General features: G+C 43.1%; 1 protein-coding gene across 1 annotated transcript in view; it reads left to right on the top strand.

Moving 5' to 3' along the window:
- The window catches only part of TRPC5 (transient receptor potential cation channel subfamily C member 5), a 2,601,559-nt gene that overhangs the window by 2,350,877 nt on the left and 229,327 nt on the right, over window positions 1-21,355 (top strand). The window contains exon 9 of the mRNA XM_044057112.1: window positions 3,188-3,229. Coding sequence (XP_043913047.1) covers window positions 3,188-3,229 — 42 coding nt within the window. The remainder of the gene's footprint in view (window positions 1-3,187; window positions 3,230-21,355) is intronic.

The raw sequence follows: 21,355 nt of genomic DNA, 5'->3' as shown, positions 1-21,355 counted from the left end.
AACCTTTTAATTGTGGCTAGTTTGTTTAGAGATATTTAATCTCTTAGAGTACTTGCATATGTATGTGGTGACAATGTACAGGCCACACCTAAATAGCCTTGAAAGTCTTGGCCACACTTAGATAATAGTAACATTACACAGTAGGATTGGGCATCCTTTATAAGGCCCTTATACAGGCCTTCAGATTAGCTGATAAGTAGTGGTTGGTGGCAGGGATAACTACCTTATAGTCTGGGCAGAAGGGGGCATAGCTAGTAAACCTGTGCCAGCCTTCCCCAGGAGTGTCTGTGTGTTTGTATATAAATCACATCTCAAAGTGTGTGTGTGTATGTGTGTCAGCTAGTTGGGCAGGGAAACGAAGCACTGGTTGGACAGAGAGCATGCTGGAGGTTTTGGCTTGACCACTCAGCTGAAATCTTAACCCTATAGCTGTGCCAGTGGGGAGTCTTATTGGGGATCTGGAGAAAGAGGCAGAAACCAGCCCCAGACTGACTGTGATCTCTGTGTGCTCTTAAGGGAAATTGTACTTTACTGTGTGTGTACCTGTCATCCTCCCAATGTGTACGTCCCTCACTGGTGCTAGTGGTGAGGATTGAGGCTCCTTTATTACTGACCAGTGCAGGGGCACCACACTATCCACCAACTGGATCTTAGGAATTGACCCTAAATCATTACCAGCCAAAAGTATCACCAGTATTTCTGGCACTCCATCCATGACCATATCACTTCAATTTCATTCATAAGCTGAAAGCACCTAAGACCTCTAATCCTATGCTAACTACCTGTCCATCCCAATCAATGCAAACCCAGGTCCTTTCCATCCATCCTAACTGTTGCTCTCTTTGCCACCTAATGGCTAGATGCATGTCCCAAGATGACAATCTCCTTTCCTGAAAGGCAAAAAAAAAGGATTAATTATCAACTGAATCCATTACCTAATATAAGATAAAAAGACATTTGAAGACCACCTCTCCACTCTCTGGATGACCTCAAGTAGACCTGCCTTCCCTCACCAAATCCAAAGTCCTACCAATACAGAAAGAATGAGCAGAAAACCTCTCACCTGGAAAATCCATACAACACAGTGCCCTTCTCCTTACATGTATAAACTGATTACCCATTACCATCTTACCCCTTGTCAACCAAAAGACCAATTTTTGAAGGCCCCCACATAAGTCCACATCAATCCCACAGCCCAACCCACCAGAAAAAACCTCACACTCCTATCTTTCCCAAGAACTATCTGCCTGCCTTAACCTAAGTTATCAGTTTTAGACCTATGTAACCAAATCTGCACTGACCCTGGAAAAAAACATAACATCTGTCCAAACTAATGACTCTAAGCTACCCACCAACACCCCTGCGCTACACTCCTCATTGATTTCTTCACCCTGTCCTATCTCACAACCTTTCTGCTTATCTCCTACAGCCCCAAATCAATCTTCAGACAAGTGATTTATGCAAATACTCCACAAGGAAGGGTTTTTTTAATGCTACACTCCTTTAAAACTCCTAAGTCCCAACCTACATCTACCTCACTTCCTGTAATGCCCCCTCAAAAATTAACCCTTCCCTTCCCAACTAGACAAGGATATCTCTATTCCATAACCTCAAATCCATTCTCTAAAAAACAGCCACCCCATTTAACTCTCTATACCCTTGCCAAAGATGTCCCTAGACAAATTGGTTTGTCCCCAAACCTCATTTATGCTTGAATCTGAAAATGCAGATGGGTGTATTACTCTTTCCTCTCCAGTATCTTAAACAAGTAAGATTAATGAAGTATTCACTCTAAACCCTTTTTTATATGACGGCAACATATTCAGGTGGTGCATCAAGGGTTCCTATTTCATCCGCTGAGCTTACGAAAGGGGTCATTCATTAAGCTCCATAAGTTATGTATGAAAGTTGGGAGTCATTCTTAACTCCAGTCGAATACTAAAGAACCAGGTGCCAGTCATAACTAAATGATGCTTTACTACCTCAGGACAATCTCCAAGGATTAAGCAAATGATCCTGTTGTAAAATATTCTTACCCACTGTATTTCTGTACCTCTCAATTTGAAAGACCTTTATCTAGGAGTTGATTAACATAAAGACCTTTATCTAGGAGTTCCTACAGTGAAACTCAACAGGTTACAAGCCAATATAGAATGATCACAGTTTGATAATATCACACCTATTCTTTATTTTTTGTAATGGCTGCATTCCACTTTTAGATCAATTTGTTTTGACCTTAAATGCTCCATATAACAATTGCCCAGTCTGTGTGAAAGTCCATGCCTTAACTGGACACTCTGCTTATCAAGGGTGATTTTCCCACGGTATGCCTCTTGCCAGCTGCACTGTGGAAGGGTTGTTTATTGTGAAATGACCTACTGAAAACTATACCTCATCAGGGAAGGCAATGCATCAAGCTTATGGCACAAGGCATATTTTGTCAACACAATTTGAGATTTTTCCCCTTTGTTTTAATAAATGTTTCATTTATGATACGTTTACTGTTTTTATGATTTTTTTCTGAAACTGCTTTTGTAATAAAGCACACACACAACACCTACAACCATAAAACAATACACTTTTAACTTTATTTTTCAATAAAATGTGTTTATAAATCAAATGTAAACATCTGTGACTGTTAGAGAATTATATATTTGCAGATATCTACACTCTGTGCCAATTTGTTGGCAAAATTTAAACAAAAAATATTTCAGGAGTCATTTGAGATAAACAACTAGTTATTTGTACCACTGTTATCAAAAAAAGGGTTTGTTCTCTGTGAGACCTTGCATCTGACAGACTTGTCTAAGTTTTCAAAATATGTACATACTACTATCCACTTTATGCAACTCACTAAACAGCTACTCCAGGGTTGTCTTTTGGAATCAAATCCTACGCATAAATGACATGACAAATGTTCCTGGCTAAGATGTGACTCATTTGTCACTAAGAAAGAAAGACTGAGGTTGGGCAGGTCGGAAAGGGGGGGGGCATCTTTGAGACTAGGCAAGTAAACTGGACTAAGAGGAGAAAAAAGAAATGAAAGCTGATTTTGCATTTACAAATTTGTGTATACACCTTTCTATTTGATTTCTTTGCTTGCTTAATGTAAAAAGGTTAAAGTATTAAGTATGCAAACAAAATGACATTATTTTAAACGTACAAACATATGTATTTTTTATTTCAGGAACGTCATGCAGATAACCTTATTCAGAATCAACATTATCAGGTAAGAATGTAGATTTTCTAAAACCTGTTGTGTTTCTACTTAGGAACTATACTTTTTGAAGCTGATTCAGGCAGCTTGTTTAAAGGCTGGATAATGCAAGTCTGTAATCATTAACAGGTAACAGATCAGTGGGGTATATAGTAAGGCACAGGGATTTCTCTGAAGTGACTAGATAAATGGGCTAAAGAATATTTCTGATTTCTGGTAGGCATGGGTTAGTCAAGAACTAAACTGTCTTTGCACCTGTATCTAGCTGTTTAAAGATGTCTCTTTTTTATTTGACCATTTATTTTGTAATCATATTTTTTATCCTTTTTACAAAGCCTCATTGTGCTACTTTTACTAGCATTAAATACAAGGTAATTACAACTGCAGCAGGTATGTGTTGTTGCTGTTATAGGCCTTATTTTACAATTCAACCTCTTTACTGAAGTAATTATGCTACAGTCCGAGCTGGTTCTTTGGCAAAGAGAGATAACATCCTGACAATGGCCTGGATAACCCATGGTTGATTAGTGGGAAGAGCTGATGTGGGTCAAGAGAAGAATGCCATGGTTCTTCCTGCTTGCCAAGGGAAGGGTCTGACAGGTGTCATTGGGGCACTTCTATATCTCACCTCTGGTGCAGAGCACAGTTGAGGATGGAATGTGCTGGCAAATGTGGTAGCTAGTTTAGAGAGACAGTGGACATGGTGAAAGCTTATCTGCAATGCCCATTTGGGCCACCTACCTACCAATACATTACTCAGCACATTGGCGTTACGTTAAGGCATAAATGAAACCATAAGAAATCTCCTCTGCTCGTTATGCATTATATCTCTATCGCCTTCTCCTCTCTATCTTGCATTTTGTTGAAAATTAACCATTTCAACAGGTGGAAGACTGGTGGCCCTGAAGTCCAGAGGTAAAAAGCAAACATGGAAGATGAGAAATGTGAGAAGTAGAGGAACATCATGCAATGTTAAACTGTTGTGGAGCAGAAGCCTAACCAGCCTAGTAATCAGTTGCAAAAGAGTTTCAAAATCTGCAGTATATCTGATTATCTAGAGGTCAGTTCTCACAGGACTGTAAGAAACTTGAAATTATCAAATTCTGTGAACTGCAGGTCAGTGCATACCACCTTGGCTTCCTTTACTGTGTGACCAAAATCAAAAGCAAAGACTTTCTCCATTTTTCTATGTGGTACATAGTAGTAAACCTCTTCATCCATTTTTATAAATAGTACACAGTAGTGAACTATACGTTTCTCTCTTCTAAAAAGTAATAATTAATTCAATGTCATAAGTGATGAACCATCACCCTTTTCCACTCTTCTGCAGCTTTTGGAGTTACACTCTCATTTACCTCTTTCTGATGAATACAATTCATTGGAAAAGTACAGTTTTGTACCTACCATAAATGTAGATGTTCGAAGATCCACATTGCTGCAGTCCTTACACTTGGGTAGTCCGCTGTCCTCGGTCGGCCCGAATATCAAAGTATTAGGCTGACGTCGGTCAAGGCGCTTAAGACTGACATCAGGACGTCAGGGTACAAATGCGCATGACCGACGTCATATCCTCAGTCTTTTCTTGCCCCCGATGTCAGAAGACCCTAAAAAGAAAGGTCAAAACCAAAAGACAGCAAAAAACAACCAACCACCCTTGCACTAATCCTATGTACAATATATACAATATCCACAATATTTACAACTCAAACCACACAACCGCCTCTAACTACAGAGGGGAAGGAGGGAGGGTAAATTGGACTGCAGCAATGTGGATCTTCGAACATCTACATTTATGGTAGGTACAAAACTGTACTATGTTCTTCATCTCACATTGCTGCAGTCCTTACACTTGGGTAGAATCCCAAAGCAGAGGTAAGGGAGGATGGCAAAACTATAAAGCAGTAGGAGCTGCCAAAATGCCCTGTAAAATTGCAGTGGCAAAACCAGCCCTAGATTTAGAGTAAAGTGGAAGGTGGTAATGCTTAGAGAAAGTATGCACTGAACTCCAAGTAGCTGCCTCCAAAATATCTTTAGTTGCCACCCCCTTTAAAAAAGCTGTAGAAGTGGCAGTAGCCCTAGTGGAATGAGGTCTAATCCCAGCTGGAATCTCCTTACCATGATGGGAATAACAGAAAGCAATACAAAACCCAATCCACTTAGAAATAGTTTGTTTTGACACAGGCTTGCCCTGAGAACCCAAAGCAAATGAAACAAATAACTGCTGAGACTGCCTGAACCCTTTAGTTCTGCTCAAATAATATCGCAACTGTCTGTGTATATCCAAAGTGTGCAAAATCTTTTCCCCTTTATTTTGGGGGTTTGCATAAAAAGTAGGCAAATGAATGGTTTGGTTTAAAGCCACACTAGAAACCACTTTAGGCATAAAGGAAGGATTAGTACGCAAAGATACCCTATCCTTATGGAAAATTAAGAAAGGCTCAACCGCCATAAGGGCCTGTAATTCAGAAACCCTTCTCGCAGAGGTAATGGCCAACAAAAAAGCAGTCTTCCAAGATAAATATTTCAACTCGGCAGTAGCTGCAGGCTCAAAAGGTTGTAGAGTGAGTTTCTCCAACACAAAATTGAGATCCCAAGCAGGAGTAGGAGCTCTACGTGGGGTCTTATATTCTTTGCCCTCTAAGGAATTGCTTAAACAAAGGATGAGAAAACAATGGTGGGTCACAGTCATAGTGAGCAGAAATTGCTGCAGCATGAACCTTAATAGAAGAGAAGGACAAACCTTTGTCCAGTAACTCAGTAAGATATTGAAGAGCCACACTTAAATTAGGCTTAGAAACATCAAATTCCTTTGCTGTACTCCAAAATAAAAATCTCTTCCATTTATCTGCGTACACTTTCCTTGTACTAGGCCTTCTGGCCTCCAAAATAACATTCAAAACTTGCTGTGGAAGCTGAGACCCTTCAGGGTTTAAAACAGAATATGCCAGGCTGTTAGGTGAAGAGAGTGAAGTTTGACATTGAGTAAATGTTCTCCTGAGACAGCAGGTGTGGAATCGAAGGCAAAGGCCATGGAGGCTCCCATACCAGACTTCTCAGTAATGGGTACCAGTGCTGTCGAGGCCAATCTGGAGCTATTAAAATCATCTTTGGCTTGTCCTGTCTGACCTTCAGGAGTACCTTTGGGAGGAGAGGCAGAGGTGGAAAGGCATACACATGAAGATTGCTCCAATTGAATGAAAGAGCATCCACTTTCCAAGCTGTGGGATGAAACCTTTTGTGCAAAACTTTGGCAGCTGGTAGTTTAGTGGAGAAGCGAACAGATCTATGTCTGGAGTTCCCCATAACACTGTCAATTTCTGAAATACATGAGGATCCAATTTCCACTCGTGGGGATCCATAATTTGTCTGCTCAACACATCTGCTAAGGAGTTCTGTGCTCGGCAGAAACCTTGCCTGAAGATTTAGCTGTAAACTGAGAGCAGTCTCCCACAAAATCATTGCTTGTCTGCATAGAGGATAAGAATGTGTTCCCCTTGCTTGTTGATGTACCACATGACAGTTGTGTTGTCTGTTAGAACCAACACCTGCCCTGGAAGAAGTAAATCCTTGAAAGCTATTAATGCAAATTGGACTGCTAACATCTCCTTCAAGTTGATATGTAGATGTTGAAGTCTGGCAGGCCACGTGTCTTGTACCCACTTTCCATTTAGATGAGCTCCCCAAGCTTTGTCTGAGGCATCTGTCGTTAGAATCTGACTCGCCTCTGGCCAGGTCACAGAGAGTCCCTTGTTTAGGTGACATTCCTGAGCCCACCACAAAAATTCCTTTTGAATGCAAGGTATTATCTGAATGACAGTGTCCATATCTTGGCAGTGCTGTGTCCATACATTTTTGAGATACCATTGTAGCTTCCTCATATGCAGTTTGGCATTGGGAAGCACCAAAATACAAGATGCCATGAACCCCAAGGCTTGAAGGACTGTCCTTGCAGTCAGCCTGGACTGATGAGACAATTGATGGAAGTACAGAGAAAGATTCTTTTGTTTGTCCGGGGTCAAAAGGCCATCTGGGATGCTGTATTCAGTCTCACACCCAGAAAGCACATGTCCTGAGAGGGTACTAGACTGGACTTTATTTCGTTCACAGAATACCCCAGGCATCTTAGCACTGCTATCACATATTGTAAATGATGAAGAAGTTCGTCCTTTCCTTGGGCCAGAATCAGGCAATCGTCCAAATAAGGATAGATCTGTATTCCTCTTAGCCTGAAGAAAGCTATCACTGGAGCCAGAACCTTCGTGAATACTCTGGGCGCAGTAGATAAGCCAAAGGGCAATGCAGAGAACTGATAATGAGAAGTCCCAGCCCAGAAACGGAGATACTTCCTGCAACTTAGCCTGATAGGAACATGAAGGTAAGCCTCCTTGAGATCCAGAGTCACCATCCAGTGATCTTTGCCCAGCAGAGGTAAAAGCTGCTGTAACGTCAACATTTTGAACTTGGGAATGTCCAGATAAGTGTTGAGGATAGATAAATCCAAAATTGGTCTCCACGTGTTCCCCTTCTTTGGTACTAGGAACAGGCGAGACTAAAATCCTAGGCCCACTTCTGGCAGAGGGACCGGTTGTATGGCCCCTATTTGGAGCAGCAGAGAAATTTGTTTGTTTGCCTCTAGTCTTTGCTGAGGAGGAACGTCCGGCATGCCTTTGAAAGGAGGCAAGGTATGGAAATAAAACCTGTAACCTTGGTGTATGATATCCAATACCCATCTGTCTTGGGTAATCAAACTCCAATTTTCCTTGAAGAGTGCCAACCTTCCTCCCAAAGGTGCTGCCAGGCAAGAAGGATCTGGCAGCTGAAAAGGTAGGTCATTGGGCCTGCTTACGAAAGGACTGGCCCCTGCCCTCACCCGAAGATTGTGCAGGTGAACTCCATGTTCTCGGTCTGAAGGAGCTCTGAGCTCTGCCCCTACCACGTCTAGATCTACCCCTAGACTGTGAATCATAAGAAGGGTACGTCCACCCCTTAGCAGGCCAATTCCTACTAAACTTCGGAGGCTGAACTTGCAAAAAATCTTTAACAGCCTGCATAGACTTAGCCTTGTCTTCCATTTTCTTCAAGACTGATTCCACAGGTGAACCAAACAACACATCAGACTGTAAAGGAGCATCCAAAATCCTTGTCTTAACATGGTCAGATAAATTCTGATCCCTCAGCCAGGCGTGCCTCACGAAGAACTGACCCAGTGGCAGCCACCCTGGACGAGGCCTGTACAGCATCAAAACCACATTGTAAAGAATGCTTACCCACCTGTTCAGAGACATGTACCAAATCTTGTAATTCTTTACACTCAATGCCTTCCGCCAGAGCATCTACCTTAGACTTCAATTGAGAAAGAAGATAGTTTTGATATTTCAACATGTGAAACTGGCAATTCAATGCCCTCATAGCTAAGGTGGAAGAAGTATAGACTTTCTTTCCCCATCTATCCAAAGCTCTGGCCTCTTTATCTGGAGGAACCGGGTTTTTTACAACAGAGGCCTTGACACCCTTAGGTCCCTGACTAACAGTTTCTGGGTCCGCCCTAGGACTCTTATAAAGATATTTATGAGCCTCAGGCACCCTGTAATACCTATCCGGTTTAACAGGAGCAGGAGGCAAAGAATCAGGATTAAGAGAAGCCTCTGCAAACACATCTTCCACAACATCCAGAACAGGTGGTATAGCCAAAGGCCTATGCTGGGGTAAAAGCAAAAATTCCTAAGCCTTTTCCTGGAATCAGAGAAGTCCTGACCTTCCCACTTAAAATGTTCCCTCATGGAATGAAGAGTCTCTGAAAAAGAAAAATCCTCTGGAGGAGAAGCAGAAGGAGTCGAATCATCTGCATCAGAATCAGAATAAGGAGAGTACTCCTGCAAGTCTTCAGTCAAGACTCTGAAACATCCAAAGCCTGCTCAAAACTCCCCAACTCTGGTTCCACCCTAGGCCTCTTATCAGGAGGGGGCAAAGAACCTCTAATCAAAGTAATTAAATCTTCTGCCATTTTAAGCATGTGCTTCTTGGGCACAGATCCTGCTGAACTAGGATTGACACCAACAGAAGCTAAACCTGGCCTGCCTCTGGGAGAAGCCTTGGAAACAGAAGGAGAGGGCCTAACCACCCTAGGAAGGGAGGGGAGTACAGTAACCTGAGAAGCCCCTTCAGCCTGACCTGCCTCCTGAGAGGCCACATCCTGCAATATCAAAGTCTCCCCCTGGGACTCCAGAGAAGCCTTCGGCGGAACCACCGGTTCCACTGATGCCTCTAAAGAACCGGCGTCCGGTACGGACGACTCTTCTAGCCTGGGTTTAGCTGCTTTGTCCTTGCGCTTCTTCGAAGAAGCGGGCGTCGGAGCATCCGACGGCATCTTATAATTGCACCGCTTCCCGAAGACCAACCTGGCACAATTAAACCTTCGCTTAATAGTGCGCTTATTGAACCTAGCACAAAAGCGACACCCAACAACGTCGTGCTCAGGCCCCAAACAAGGAATACACAAAGTATGATAATCCCTATGCGGTATCTGCTTCCCACAAGAAATACAGTTATTCACTTTTTCTGACATCCGGTAAACCACTGAAGCAAGAAAAAACTAAAATATTCCCCAACGGGGTACTTAGCCAACTTTGACTCGGTCTGAAACTCGATTCAAAATTTCAGAACGCCGAACGGCACTTGCAACGCTGCTTCTGCATCGGACCATGCGGCAAAAAAGACTGAGGATATGACGTCGGTCATGCGCATTTGTACCCTGACGTCCTGATGTCAGTCTTAAGCGCCTTGACCGACGTCAGCCTAATACTTTGATATTCGGGCCGACCGAGGACAGCGGACTACCCAAGTGTAAGGACTGCAGCAATGTGAGATGAAGAACATCATCTATGTTCACCCTACTGTATGCTGTTCACGTGTACAAATCCTTAATAACCATTGTAGAAAGCAAAACCCAGTGCTAGTATATGTCCTATAAATAAAAAGTTTATAGATGGTAGGTTTCTTACTTCCACTGTATGACATTGAAGAGAAAATGGTACTTCACTCCATAACACTGTACATTATTGAACAAAGTTTATTGTATTACACCTACTTCTGCATATGCTATATGTTGGAGCAAATTTATTGTGGCTAATAATGTGTGCAGTAACATGCTGCAGTGCATGGGATAGAAATATACTTAATCTCTGCATAATACTGTAACTATTCTAACCCTTTACATTACATTGGAGTATATGAAATGGTGCATCGTACTTATAACATTATGGGGTACTCCACAAATTCACTGATGTCACAATCTGCACAAACAAGCACTCAGCCAATATGCCGGATAACATTAGTCCCTCCTGGTACAATATGCTCTTTTTCTCCAGGAATTAGAGGTCCCTTTAAACATTCCTAGATGCTCTTCATTCAGAATAATATGCTCATACTAGGAAAAATACACTTCTCAAACTCTAGTTGTTTTCCACTGAGTTCATAAGTTATGGTTGTGTACATTCAAGCACCTCTCTGTTAATTTGTATGCTATGAGGTTCTTAACAGGTATAGCAGTTTACTTTGAGTAATTGTTACGTGCCATACTGTAGTAGTCTTGTATTTCCCTCTTTGGCTACTTTCAAGCATTGTATTGTAAAAGATAATCTGCTCCTAAGTAAAATTTCGAGTTACTATCTTGATGCATATGCTCAGTTCTCATTTGTATGTTGACTGTATCAAAAATCATAAGGTAGGAATGATGTTACAGCACCATCTCAGCTGCTTTAGTAGTTTAGATTTGCATTGCAATAGCTGGAAAAGATTTGACCCATCATCAATGCATGCATGTTTTAAGTGCTGTGCTCTTGAACTTTGGCTAGGCCTCTGCCAACTAGACTTTTAATCAGTGTAGTAATTTGTTACCGCCATAGCTGAGGATCATGTTATAGTACTCTCTTCTTTCTCTCTTTATCTGTTAACAATTTAGGAATAAAAAGAAAGATATCTGATTCTTTATACAAGTTTAGTTTAATAAAGTATAGTTGAATTAAACTATACTTGTTTATTTAGCTGTGCTGTTTCCAGTCTGTTCATTTCAGTTGTGCTCCACCAAAGGAGTCTGGCATGTTTCCTTTGCCATTGGAGTTTCACCTTACATTGGGCAACTAAAGCAGCTTACTTTGAAGATATTGTGACATACATGAACACAAGAAAGTATGGTTTGCATCCTCCTTTTTCTAAGTTAAAAATGGTCAAGTTTGATTTAATTATACAGTTTTATTATGTGTGGATGTGTTGGGGGCAGGAGACTGACAGCAGACTGGTAAACTTTTTCTAGATATGGATTTTTATACTGCTGTATGTGTTCAGGGTTTGTAAGGGTGGCACAATCAGACTGTGTGGAAGTATCAGTGTGATTCATTTTTCTGAATCTAATCAACTCCTTAACACTTCTTTCATTTAGGCAATGCTATGTTCCATGTGTGTGTGTGTACATATATATATATATATATATATATATACATACACGCACATATATATATATACACACACACACACACACACGAGACTGTTGACAAATGAATAATGCAATGTTTCATGAAAGCACATTGCAGCCAATCAGATTGCAGGGATAGCAGGGACTAAGACACCTAGTCTAACTAATGCATTTAATCTTGGAGACCATCACTAAATGTCAAAAAAAAGCCATTGCACTATTCTGATTTACTATATATATATATATATATATATATAGAGAGAGAGAGAGAGAGAGAGAGAAGAGGAATGAAGGTCAGCAGGACTAAGACAGAATATATTTGTGTGAATGAGAGGAAGGATAGAGGAATGGTGAGGATGCAGGGAGTAGAGGTGGCGAAGGTGAATGAGTTTAAGTACTTGGGATCAACAGTTTAGAGTAATGGTGAGTGTGGAAGAGAGGTGAAGAAGAGAGTACAGGCAGGGTGGAGAAGAGTGTCAGGAGAAATTTGTGACAGACGAGTACCAGTAAGAGTGAAAGGGAAGGTCTACAAGAGGGTAGTGAGACCAGCTATGTTATACGGATTGGAGACAGTGGCATTGACAAAAAGGCAGGAGTCAGAGCTTGATGTGGCAGAGTTGAAGATGTTAAGATTTGCACTGGGTTTGACGAGGATAGACAGGATTAGGAATAAGTATATTAGAGGGTCAGCTCAGGTTGGAAGGTTTGGAGACAAAGCCAGAGAGTCAAGATTACATTGGTTTGGACATGTGCTGAGGAGGGATGCAGAGTATATTGGGAAAAAGATGCTAAGGATGAAGCTGCCAGGTAACAGGAAAAGAGGAAGGCCTAAGATAAGGTCTATGGATGTGGTGAGAGAGGATATGCAGGTGGTTGGTGTGACAGAGCAAGATGCAGAGGACAGGAGGAAATGGAAACAGTTGATCTGCTGTGGCAACCCCTAATGGGAGCAGCCGAAAGAAGAAGAAGGATATATATATATATATTTATATATATATATATATATATATATATATATATATATATATATATGTGTGTGTGTGTATGTCTCTCTATCTTTCCACTTTACATACTGGAAATGTACAAACCTCATGTATGTATAATACAAGTCACTGAACTATATAAATGGATTTCTAGTTGCCTTCTAAACACTGGCTACTTGCAGAAAATCTAACCATAGAGTGCTTTGTTGCTTACAACACAGTATGTGACAAGAGCAAGGCTTAAATGTGGTACTAGACCAGATATAATCTGTCTTGTGACAGGAATCCATAGCAGAAGAAGATCAGAGCAGCTAGGTATTTAGATAAATGCGACCATAACTTAAGAGCTGAGAAGAAAGCCAATCGAAATCTGAAGCTAGTTTGGCCCTAATCTGAACAGAGTTGTCTGACTAAGTTTATGGGTTCACAGGTAATTACTAGATATGCAGTCAACGAGACCATTAAGAGCCCTTAACCAAATTCCTAATTGCCTAAAAACACTGTCTCATTAAGTAACTTACTCAGGGTTACACAGTAGGTAAATGAAGGTGAAAAGATTCAATCTTTATACCCTTGGAACAGGAAGCAGCTCATTAACAAGTCAAAGCGTTAGTCCCCTAAACTAGCTGCTAGAATAATTGAGATGCATCACTGGGGATGACTACAGCAGCCTCCACTTTTAGTGAGAAACAGTGCAGCAAATTAACATAAATCCCTATGACAAACAAAGAGAACAAAATAGAAGTTATGTTCTTACCATAACGTTCCATGTTAGTTGTCTTCTTCTCGCCTTCTTCTTGCTGGATGGGTTCGGAGCCGACCTCGGCCCGACTGCCACTCTAAAAGCTCGAGAGTTGGTTCCACCGGCTCGAGGCTCCCCTTATATCCCACAATGCTAGGCGAGAGTTACCTCAGATCTCGTTTGTAAGCTAACCCAGCTTATATCAATAACAGTATAACTGTAAATAGAATCCACCTCTAACAGCAGGAGGAAAAGGGTGACCTACATCCTGAAATAAGAAATATGCACAATAGCATATGACTAAGAAAGAGGTGGTAGAAAGAGAGGTCACGATCACAACTCCTCTAGGTCTGTCCAGGCCAGGGGGAAGGAGGGGACGAAGAAGAAGGCGAGAAGAAGACAACTAACATGGAACGTTATGGTAAGAACATAACTTCTATATGTTAAGTTGTCTATCTCGCCTTCATTCTTGCTGGATGGGACCGCGTCCCTAGCACCTTGTCCTGGGTGGCCTAACGGAACAGACTCCTGAGAACAGTGGAACCAAAATTAGCTCTATGCCTAGAAGCTAAATCCAACTTATAATGGGAAATAAAAGTGTGAGGAGTAGCCCAAGTAGCCGCTGCACAAATGGTGTCAATAGGCAGTCTGTCTTGGAAGGCTAAAGAAGTAGCCAAAGCTCTGGTGGAATGGGCTTTAGGTTTATTAGGCAGTTTTTGGTGTCTAATCTCATAAACAAGGGTAATCAGAGACGTTAGCCATCTGGATAATGATACCTTTGAAACTGGAAGTCCTTTTCTGCTTTTCGCATAGGAGACAAACAGCTGATCAGATTTTCTGAATTGTTTCGTCCTGTCCAAGTAGTACCTTAATTGACGATGAACAACCAGGCAGTGTAATTTTTGTTCAGACCTATTTGAATAATCTGGGAAAAAGACAGGGAGGTCAATGCTTTGGTTTAGATTTGATGTTGAAACCACCTTAGGCAAAAAGGACGGGTTAGTTCGTAAGGAAACTCTGTCCTTATGGAACAAAAGATAAGGAGAACGACAACTGAGTGCTTGAAGTTCTGAAATTCTTCTAGCTGATGTGATAGCCACCAGAAAGAGAGTTTTCCATGATAATAATTTCAAGGAACATGAAGCTGCAGGTTCGAAAGGGGAAAGAATCAAAGAAGCAAGAACTAAATTTAGGTCCCAAGGAGAAGGAGGATTTCTTATAGGAGGTCTGAGAAGAAAAACTCCTTTCAAAAAGGCTTTGCAAAGTTTGTGGGACATTAGGGCAGATTCAGAAATGCCCACATGAAAATTAGAAATAGCTGCCAATTGAACCTTAAGAGTAGATGGAGATGAACCTGCATGGAAGAGTTCAGCTAGAAAATCAAGGACTAGTTGGATGGAAGCGGTGAAAGGATCTATGTCCTTTCCTTGTGCCCAATATGAGAAGCGATTCCACTTACTCAAATAAATCTTTCGAGTGGAAGATTTATGGGAAGCTATCAATATATCTCTAACCGAAAGTGAGATAATTGAGGAAGCCTGGCTACGGTTGGAACTGGAGGAACCAAGCAGTGAGGTTCAGAGAGGGAGGGAGCGATGAAACTGACCCGACTGGTGGATCAAAAGATCTGGAACTAGGTCCAGATGCCACGGTCGCTCAAGAGAAAACGATGTAGAAAGGGGAACCACACTTGTCGAGGCCAGTAAGGAGCAATGAGGATCAATGAGGCCTTCCGAGCGATAGCTTTCTGTATTACTTGAGAGATCAGAGGGAAAGGAGGAAATGCATACAGAAGTCCCCGGGCCAAACTTGGACTAGAGCGCCTCTGCTGGGTTGGCCTGGTAAAGGAATAGAGTGAAGTATTCTCTGCACTTGCTGTTTTGGGGAGTAGCAAACGATCGCAGCAAGGCTGACCCCACTTGAGAAATATCTCTCTCACTACAGAGTCTTTCAGAGACCACTCGTGAGGCATGAGTATAGCTCTGCTCAACTTGTCCGCAATGTGATTGGACTTCCCGGGGATGTGCGTTGCTATCAGAAAACGCTGAGAAGAAATCGCCCATTGCCACAGTCTGAGTGCTTCTCGACACAGGGGTATGATCTGGTTCCGCCTTGTTTGTTGATGTACCACACTACAGACATATTGTCTGTCTGGATTGCAATCGTTCCCAAGGGAAGAGAGTCTTGAAGGGCTTGCAACGCTAAAAGCACTGCTCTCATCTCCAGAACATTTATGTGCAAGTGGCATACGCCTGGTTGCCATGTGCCCTGGACTGACCTGCCCTGATAATGCCCCCACCCGATCAGGGAGGCATCCGTTGTCAGAGTAGCAACCGGAGGAGGTGGAACAAATGGTCTTCCCGACAGGAGCTGGGGGGGAAGACATCCACCACATGAGATGCTTTTTGCACGCTTGATCATAATGGTGTGAAACATTGGAAGTTCCTGGTATGACCATTGAGAAAAAGCATCCACTGAAGGATCCGCATGTGGTATCTGGCCAATGGGAGGAGAGGTATGGCCGCTGCCATGATTCCCAACACCTTTAGAACTAACCTGGCTTTGGCTCTGTTGTTGTTGAGAAGAAGTGACACCAATTTGTGAATGTCTGATATCCTTTGGTTCGTTAGCTGCAGACATGTTTATAGTATCTAAATTTGCGCCTATGTAGGTAATAATACAAGGCGACAAAACAGACTTTTCGCAATTTATTGAAATACCCAGTTTTTGACAAACGCGAAAAGTATAATCTCTGGCCATCAGAAGGAGATGCTTGGTGGGAGCTGTGAGGAGCCAGTCGTCCAAATATGGAAACACCTGGAATCCTTGTCGTCTCAGGTGAGAAGCTACCACTCCCATGCATTTGGTAAACACCGGGGGGGCAGTGGTGAGACCAAAGGGCAGGGCCCTGAATTGAAAATGACTGGTTCCCAGCCTGAAGCGGAGGAATCTTCTGGAGCGCCTGTTCATTTTTATGTGATAGTACGCATCCTGAAGGTCTATAGAGCACATCCAGTTTCCTTTTCCCAATAGGGGAAGAATGGATTGCAGCGTGACCATCCGAAATCTTGTTTTCTTGACTGATCTGTTCAAGATACTGAGATCCAAAATTGGTCTCCAGTCCCCTGTTTTCTTTGGAACTAAAAAGAACCTTGAGTAGATTCCGGATCCTTGTTGGTCTGCTGACACTGGCTGAATTGCTCTTTTTGCAAGCAGTTTTGAAATTTCCAAAGCTGCTATATCCCTTTGAGCGGGTGGAACATCTGGAAGGGATTTTTTTGACTGATTTGGAAACGAAGAAAGGGGATAGAATAGCCTTCGGAAATGATGGACTGTACCCATTTGTCTTGAGTCAGGGATAGCCAGGCTTCTGGGTACAGTGACAATCTTCCCCCGACTGCCTCCAAAGATGGGCAGTCGGGCAACACCTCAGGGATGCTGAAAGGGCTTGTCAGGAAAGGCTTCCCGATTGCCCTGGTTCTGGCGGACCCCCTGCCCCTAGGGCGATGCCTACCATTGTTATTCCCACCTCTGCCTCTGGTAGGAAAACGACTCTGTGCGTCAGGCGAAGTCCCTTGAGATTGTTTACGGAACCACATCTTTCCACCCTTCTGGCCTTTGGGGTAAGGCCTAGAAGGAGTCGAAAACGGACTCGACGGCAGAAAGGGTCTTGCCATCAGTCTCGCACCTAGTCAGGGTTTCTTTCACTTGAGGACCAAAAAGAGATGATCCATCAAAAGGGGAGTTCGTGAAAGACGTCTTGAAAGGTTCGCAAAGTTGCATAGCCGCATCCAGGCGTGCCTACGTAAGGCTACCCCTGTTCCTGCGGCTCTGCTCGCTCCATCAGCCGCATAAGAGAGAGGCGATGGAGGAGTTGGAAATGGAATTAAGGATAGCCAGCTGCGTGTTCATTTTCTTGGAAACTCGCAGCTGTAGGGTTCTTCAACATTTCACTCGCTTCCTTGATCAAGTCCCTTTGAAGACGAGTGAAATGGCACAGGCAATTCAGCTTAACGCATGGTAAATGTCGCTGAGGAGAACATCCGCTTCCGCACCTATCCATGGACCTAGATTCCTTGTTAGGTGGATGGACAGGCACTGAAGGATCAGCCAGTTCCTTCTTTGTGGCGGCAGCTACCACCATAGCATCCACAGAAACTCCTTTTGATAAAATTGCTTGTCTGATGGAGCTGTGATGAATTTGGAGGGTCTCCTGGGAGTGGGGTCCACTGAATCAGGAGCCGCCCATGCCTTCTTAGCAACCACCTGCATGAGGGGGTCGAAGGGGGGCAACACCCAGGAGGTGGAAGGACGAGAGCCAAACGCCTCAAGATACACAGATTCGTCCTCCGAAGGGTTGAGGGCTGGCCAATTTCCCCTCTGTTTAAGGATCTCCAGAATGTCTGCAAATGAGACATCTTCAGAGGGGAACGGGGAACCCTCAGAATCATCCAGATCTGTGTCCGACGTGATAGACTCAGGTGAGTCAATGTGCTTCCTCTTGCACTTCCTCTTCCGAGGGGCTCTTCTGCCAAATCAGGAGAGGCCTCGAAGAGGATGAAATCCCCAAAGGGGCTCCTGAGGAGCTGGCTCTCTGCGGTCCGGGATGAGGGAGTGAGTCGACTTACCCTGAGGCAGCATAGAGGGAGGGGCTGACGGAGCTGCCAGTGGAGCAGAGCCAGGCTCTAACACACTCCGCATGACCTCGAATGCACCCCTGTCAGGCAGAGCCAGAGGTCCCCGCCCGAGGAGCTAAGGACCCCTCGGCACCGACAGTGATGGCTCCGAGGCCGATGTCGGAGCCGAACTCACCAGCGCCAAGCACCGAGAGGGAGAGGGGGTCGGACAAGGGTCCGATGCCACTCACCCCTCGAGCCGATGAGGGAGGTCCGCGCCGAGATTCCTCCACGGAAGAAAACGGAGCCGACGACGGAGCCGAAGACAATTGTCTCGGCTCCGGCGACCACAGTCTCGGTTCCGACACGACCCGCTCCAACTCAAAAAGAGTCGAAGGAGGAAAGAGTTGATGGACCGGGCAGGCACCGACTGATGAGTCGGGCTCTGAAGCATCTGGGCTAGTGCCTCGGACTTAAGTAGTCGACTCACCACCCTCTGAAGGTCATGATCGGAAAGCCTCGATGACCTAGAGGAATGAGACCTTGGCCCGCTCAGACAGCAGGGGAGATCCTGGAGCCGAATGAACGGAGCCAAGAGAAGGTGACCTAGACCTCTTTCTGGTTGTCGGCTCAAGATCTTGTCGGAGCCGACACGGTACTCGATAACCTCGGCTCCGCCGAGCCGAGGAAGCCACAGAAACTGTGGACTGTGTCTTATCGGCTTCAGCCGGAGCCGATAAAGGCAAAGGTTGAACAACCTTTGGTCTCGTCTCAGAAGCCGGAGCCAAGACCTCGATGCCTTAGAGGGCTTCCCTGTTGAAACTGACAGGGAATCCTCTGGTTTTAACAAGCCTCTCAGAATCAACTTGTTTTCCTCTCCTGCAGGACCCTGGGGCTGAAGCCATGGCACACAGCACAGGAGTCCTGCAGGTGCAAAGGCCCCAGACATAGACACAAGAAGTGTGAGCCGCCTGTCAGAGACATTTTCTGACAGCACGCATCACACTTCTTGAATCCAGAGACCTTTGCTTCCTTTGACATTTTCCTAACTGACAGGTGTACACTAACACACACCCAAACACACAGTTATACCCTGTCAGAAAAAATTATTAATACTAAAAATAATAACAATTTTAGTAAAATACTAATAATTAAGCACAAAAAAGTTAAAGTAACTACACAAACACACCCTAGGGAAGGGAAGGCCGAAGGCTCAAGGGAAGAACCAACGGTTCTTTTAATAAGAAAACGGGAAAAATAGGGTCGGGATAAAGATCTATATCCTACACTAATTTAGGAAGAATTAAAGTTAAAGGGGAAAAAGAGTAACTTTTGTATAAAAAGCTAACACTCACCAGGAACCGGTAGAAGCAACCAACCTCGAAGCTGTAGCGGCAAACGAGATCTGAGGTAACTCTCGCCTAGCATTGTGGGATATAAGGGGAGCCTCGAGCCGGTGGAACCAACTCTCGAGCTTTTAGAGTGGCCGAGTCGGAGCCGAGGTCGGCTCCGAACCCATCCAGCAAGAATGAAAGCGAGATAGACAACTTAACATCACAGGTTTGTGGTTATAGGAAACTCCAGCTCATGATGACCCCATTTTCAGGAAATATTCTTTACTGCATGCATTAGCATCTGCCAAGAGGAAATATTGCTGCCATTGAAAAAAAAAATAATAGTACTGTCTGCCATCCATATTACTGGAGAACTGTGGTGCATGGAGCAGTATTAATCCTTGTTCATAAACTCGGTGCATTCTACTAATGCTGTCTGCCATTATGTAAGTTGTGCTGTGGGTTAAACCAGTATGTTCTATAAAGCCCTGGATCAGTTAGTCTGTACCCCATCCAGGGGGGATAAAATCCTGGACTCGGTCCTTAGCAGTATTTATTTATTATATTTGTTTACTGGGATAGTCTAAGTCAGCAAAAGCAAACTGCTTCTCAGCAGAGGCCTGATTAGAAAAGCTCCATAGATCAATATGAAAAAGTACACAAAATAGAAAAAAGTTATAATAATTTTCCTGGTGGGATAACTTAATACAGAGTAAGCTTATAAACAAATACTAGCAAAAAAGGAGATAATCCTACAGATTATCAACTTTACTGTTAATCTATCACAATTACACATACAAAGTAGATTTATCGTAAATTAATTTGCTCTCCACTAATTGTGATGTCCTTCCTTGTCAAATAGGACCACAAATCACTCACATTCCCCTTAAGATGGCATCTTCCAATACCTCGCTATTTAGAGATTATACCAAGGTTAATCTACTAAAACAGAGTGATAACCTGGCTAAATTCAAAGCCTTGTCCATCTTAATGACCCCATTGCTTATGCAGAATCCTTAAATGCCAGATTTTATGCACTTGTAAATAGCTGAGTAGACGTATCTGTTCCCTTCAGAAGAAATCCATCAAATTTAAAAAGAAATCCATACAGTGGAACCCTAATATAAACAGGCTCAATAAGTAAAAGTAAAACTAAATTTTATTTCCAAGATGCCAATAGCACTCTCTGCTAAACATAACAATGAACTCCAGGCCCAGATCAAATCAAATAAAACCAGATATGAGGGAAAATAGCCACCCAGGCAAAGGATAACTACAAGTCCTTCTTTAACTATGTTAGAAATCTCATAAATAATGCCCAACACTGTACTTATACTAAAGGATATCATATACTTGCACCCAGAAGCATAGCCAGTCTAGCAACAGACAAATTTAGTTCAAATTTTACCCAACTCTGCCCTGTATCTTCCCAGATCACATAAATGTATGTACAGCCCTCCCTCAAATCTCCCAAGAACAGGACCTCAAGGTGCTATCCAAGGTTAAGAACACTATTCCCATCGGGCTGAATAACGTACCAAGCTGTCTCCTGGTCAGCCTGAAACATGACTTGTCAGACCCCCTACAGGGGTTATTCAACATTAGTCTCCAAACAGGCTTCATGTTGGATGAATAGAGAACAGCAATAGTCATTCACTTTCACAAAGGTGAGGCATCAATTGACCTAGGCAATTTCAGATCCATAAGCCGACCAGCCTCACCTGTACAACTATGGAAAGGATCATTATGGAATTAATAAATAAGGACAAACTGTTGGCCCAAGCCAAATTAAAGATTAGTTAAGGGCGAATTGTGAAATCTTAACCTGGTCAGCTTCTTCAAGAAGGTTACTAAAGCAAACTTCCAAGATGGCTGAACACTGATCAACAGCTTAATTTCACCTATCCTAGTATGAAAAAAAAACTGGAAAAACAGCCAATGATATTGTCAGCTTTAGTAAAATTCAGTTACTGTTTAGTAAGTACACTGCCTG

Source organism: Protopterus annectens, chromosome 15.part0 (assembly GCF_019279795.1).
Source record: "Protopterus annectens isolate FY-2018-M chromosome 15.part0, PAN1.0, whole genome shotgun sequence".
Classification (NCBI taxonomy): Eukaryota; Metazoa; Chordata; order Ceratodontiformes; family Protopteridae; genus Protopterus; species Protopterus annectens.
Note: the sequence above shows the minus strand (reverse complement) of the source record. Positions and strands in the feature narration are given on the sequence as shown.